The sequence below is a fragment of the Sinocyclocheilus rhinocerous genome, unplaced genomic scaffold (assembly GCF_001515625.1).
Source record: "Sinocyclocheilus rhinocerous isolate Xijiao unplaced genomic scaffold, SAMN03320098_v1.1 scaffold401, whole genome shotgun sequence".
Classification (NCBI taxonomy): domain Eukaryota; kingdom Metazoa; phylum Chordata; class Actinopteri; order Cypriniformes; family Cyprinidae; genus Sinocyclocheilus; species Sinocyclocheilus rhinocerous.
In genome coordinates this window covers 411,396-415,848 of record NW_015624202.1, presented here as the reverse complement: position 1 = coordinate 415,848, position 4,453 = coordinate 411,396, and the positions used below count along the sequence as shown (strand labels likewise).

Here is a 4,453-nt window from a genome sequence, read left to right as displayed (position 1 = left end):
GTGTGTGTGTGTGTGTGTGTGTCTGTGTGTGTGAGTGAGTGAGTGAGTGAGTGAGTGTGTCTGTGTCTGTCTGTGAGTGTGTGTGTGTCTTTGTGTGTGTGTGTCTGTGTGTGTGTGTGTGTCTGTGTCTGTGAGTGAGTGAGTGAGTGTGTGTGTCTGTGTGTGTTTGAGTGAGTGAGTGTGTGTGTGTCTTTGTGTGTGTCTGTGCGTGTGTCTGTGTCTCTGTGTGTGTGTGTTTGAGTGTGTGTGTGTGTGTGTGTGTGTGTGAGATGATAAGATGAAACGGTCACATGACCTCAGACGAACATCACTGCACTTCACAGATAACAGAACAGACAAGACACTCCACACTGTACAGCATCAAAAACCACACAAAACCACACAAGATGCATTCAGTGAATTAGTCAACACAGAAAACAAACGCGTTTACAGAAGTAGCTCGTTATGTGGCTCTAATGATCAGTTTAGTGTCACATGCTGCTTCACTGTCTGAATGTTAACAGCGGACCTTATGAATAAATAATTATACTTATTAATAATTTCAATCCACAGCATGGTGAATGTCACAAAGCGCCATATTTCACTACAGAATCAAGACAAATGATATTTATAGAAATTATTATTGATTATTAATATAATATTTTGCATTAAGAAAATGCAGCCTATTAGGGAATTATTTTCATAATAATGAAATGAACAATTTTCATCTTAAGTGCTTTTTTTCTTGCATAAATTAAAGGAAGAACAACAAAAACTCCCATGTATAAATAATAAAATCTCTCTCTCTCGATATATATTAAGTATTAATATAACATAGAATATTATGATTTAATGTATAATAATAATAACACAAATATGCAAATATAAATAATATAGATACACACACACACATACATGTGTATATATATATATATAAATATAAATACAGTAATATTTTTCAGCAGTAATAAAAGAAATTAATATATATATTTTAATACAGTAATATTTTTCAGCAGCACATTAATAGAGTACATTCATAATATTGAAGTGTTTTTTTTCTTGCATAAAGGAAAAACGACAAATACTACCATGATGTATAAATAGATAAATATAATATATAGTATTACTATAATATAGAATATTAATATATATAATAATATATCATATATCATAAAAAATTTAATACGTAATAATAAAATATGATATTAATATAACAATTCTTTGTATATATCTTAATATATAAATATAAAATAATAATAAAATTAATAATAACAATATGCAAATTTAAATATTTTTCAGCAGCACATTAATGAGAAAGCCTAGCAAAACATTTATCGTCATAATTTAAATAAAAATGTCGCAATTCAAATACAAATTTGAATTCAAAGGTTTTTTTCTTTTCTTTTGATTTAGAGGACGGGCATGTTCTTGGCAGGTTTTTGATTTTGTATTCCTCAAACATAAAGGTTTCCTCCTGTAGTGATTCAGTCATCGATCTACACGGCTAATCAGAAGCGTTATTGATTGGCATCATGGGATGCTGTGCTTCTGAAATCTGTGACTTTCCCCCCAAGAGCCCCGTCTGATCAGACTTTCTAAGCAGCAGCATGATGTGTGTGTGCAGCACAGACTAGAGATCAATCAGTCATTGTTATTTAACAATGTTTTATTCATATTTTGAATGAGCTTTTTATTTTCATTTGAACTTTTAAGTATTTTGTCTAGTGGTCGACTGATATATGGCCACAGCTGATATAAGTTTTTCTGTTTGGCCGATGTGTTCGAGACTTTTATTTTGACGGCAGCGCTCACATTCTCCCTCTTCATTGTTCGCTGTCGTCGTTTAACAGTTCCGTCTTAATACGGATAGAAATACGTCTAATAATCAGATAGAACTGTTTTATTTTTCAAATGTTTTTAAAACATTCCGTGAGTGTTAAGAGAACATTCCATTTTGCAAACATTATGGAAGTGTTACTTTTGAATGTTCTCCGTCCATTCTAAAACAAGCTGTAACATTTAAAAAAAAATACTAGACAAACATCCAACTGAAACATTTCAGAAAAAAATAAAAAAAATTCCATGAACAAATTTCTATTAACATTGCTGGAAAAATACCTTACCAGAACAATAGTAAAAAAAAAACAAATTAAATGTATTAAATGCTGAAATTTTACATTTTGCTACAATATTTTGTTAGAATATGATTACCCAGAAATATCTCGTATAGAATAAATATTTGAAATTATTTATATGAGAAGGAATGGTTTCATGCAATCGGCAGGCAAGAATTCACAGCAGGTTGCACGAGCCATGTTGATATTTTCTTTGACCTTGTTTTTAGTGACGAATTAGTCTCAAACTGCCAGTTTTAGTGAGTTCTGGCCTTAGTGAAGCTCCATTATAATTTCTTGAACTCGAGGTGCGCTTGTTGTTTCTTTCCTCCAGTCGATATGTGGAGAGTTTAATTAACCCCTGTCGGTCACACAGACTTGTAAATATACCCTCATTATTGGTGCTTGATCTCCTGAGAGCCGCTCGAGAGGCTTTGATGAGGTCGACCGTCTGAACTACAGCGAACGCCTAATTTATTTCCTCTTCCTGCAGGTCTGTGCTTACAAGTCAAGCTTCAGCGCTGCCTGCCGTTCAAGCACAAGGTACGCCCTCATCTGTTTTTTGATCCCCTGGGTGTTTGGAGGTTGTGAGTGGAAACGGGAGAGTAAAGAGTCTCCTCATGCCGTGTAGTTGTTGTCATGTTGATGAAAGGCCGTTAAATGAAAGCACATGCGACTGCTATTGTCCGGAGCGGCCCGACTGCTTTCTGTTTCTCTGTGATGTTTCGTGTCTCTTTCTGGTGTCTCTGATCGCATTTTCTCTCCCTTCCAGCTGGAGATTTACATAACTGAGGGAACGCACTCGACCGAGGAGGATAGTGAGTGTTCATTACAACAACAAAATGTTCAAACAGCCCTCGGGCTCAGATGTTCTCTACTCAAGTGCATGAACGCACAATCTTGTTTTCATGAGTGCATTTAAAAATGCACCAGATAACATGTTGATGCACTGTATGTGTAGCTAAGAGTAGGTTTTGGGGATTTCTTTTAGATCTAGTACTGAATGTGTAGTAAGCAGGGTGGCATAATGCTGATAGTAAACTCTATATACATTAAACTATTTAATTACAGTAAATAATATGCACACACAATTACTGAAATGAAATGCTTTCCGATTTTCATTATGTAATTCACTTAGGGTGTGTTCACACTTGTAGTTCGGATCGTTTGGTTCATTTGGTCCTGGTCCGCTTTAGCGAACCTAAAGACACAGAACCTAAAGGCATAGTGATACGTTCAGAACCTGATTGGTAGGCTTGAATGACGTATATACAGTGGGTACGGAAAGTATTCAGACCCCCTTAAATTTCTCACTCTTTGTTATATTGCAGCCATTTGCTAAAATCATTTAAGTTAATTTTTTTTCCTCATTAATGTACACACAGCACCTCATATTGACAGAAAAACACAGAATTGTTGACATTTTTGCAGATTTATTAAAAAAAAAAAACTGAAATATCACATGCTCAGTATTTAGAGTAGAAGCACCCTTTTGATCTAATACAGCCATGAGTCTTTTTGGGAAAGATGCAACAAGTTTTTCACAACTGGATTTGGGGATCCTCTGCCATTCCCTCTTGCAGACATGTCGCATAGCGTCGCATCTTGTCATTACTTCCTGTTTTTGGTTCGTTTAGAAGTGTTTGGTCCGTGTTGCGTTCATATTTGATTCGAACTGCACAAGAGTTCGTTTGGAAGCGGACCGAGACCCATCTTTTCAGCGGTCTCGGTCCGCTTGTTTGGTGCGCACCAGAGTCGGATGGCAGCGTTCACAATTACTCAAACGAACCGCACTAACAGCAATCGCACCAGGGTTCATTTTAATCGAACCAAACATGACAAGTGTGAATGCACCCTAAAATATAGGAAAACAAATGTAAACTTTACATAGACAAAGCTTTTCGGAGATTTTGATGCTATTTTTGATTTTGACTAAATGTAGTATTAATTTATTTATTGTAGTCATTAATATATATATATATATATATAATTGTATTTATCAGTTACATATAATTTATATTTTATAAAGGCACTTTACCTCATCGTTGCTCCACGTTTGCCCTCCGCTCATTTTGTTTTGGTTACACCGCGTCGTCAAATCATGTCGCATAGCGTCGCATCTTGTCATTACTTCCTGTTTTTGGTTCGTTTAGAAGTGTTTGGTCCGTGTTGCGTTCATATTTGATTCGAACCGTACCAGAGTTCGTTTGGAAGCGGACCGAGACCCATCTTTTCAGCGGTCTCGTTCCGCTTGTTTGGTGCGCACCAGAGTCGGATGGCAGCGTTCACACTTACTCAAACGAACCGCACTAACACCAGGGTTCGTTTTAATCGAACCAAACATGACAAGTGTGAACACA

The 4,453-nt window shown here is 35.9% G+C and overlaps 1 protein-coding gene across 1 annotated transcript in view; it reads left to right on the top strand.

Moving 5' to 3' along the window:
• Positions 1-4,453, top strand: part of LOC107738694 (MIP18 family protein FAM96A-like) — a 6,380-nt gene that overhangs the window by 358 nt on the left and 1,569 nt on the right. Inside the window, exons 3-4 of the mRNA XM_016550495.1 lie at positions 2,587-2,636; positions 2,866-2,911. Of these exons, the coding sequence (XP_016405981.1) occupies positions 2,587-2,636; positions 2,866-2,911 (96 nt within the window). The remainder of the gene's footprint in view (positions 1-2,586; positions 2,637-2,865; positions 2,912-4,453) is intronic.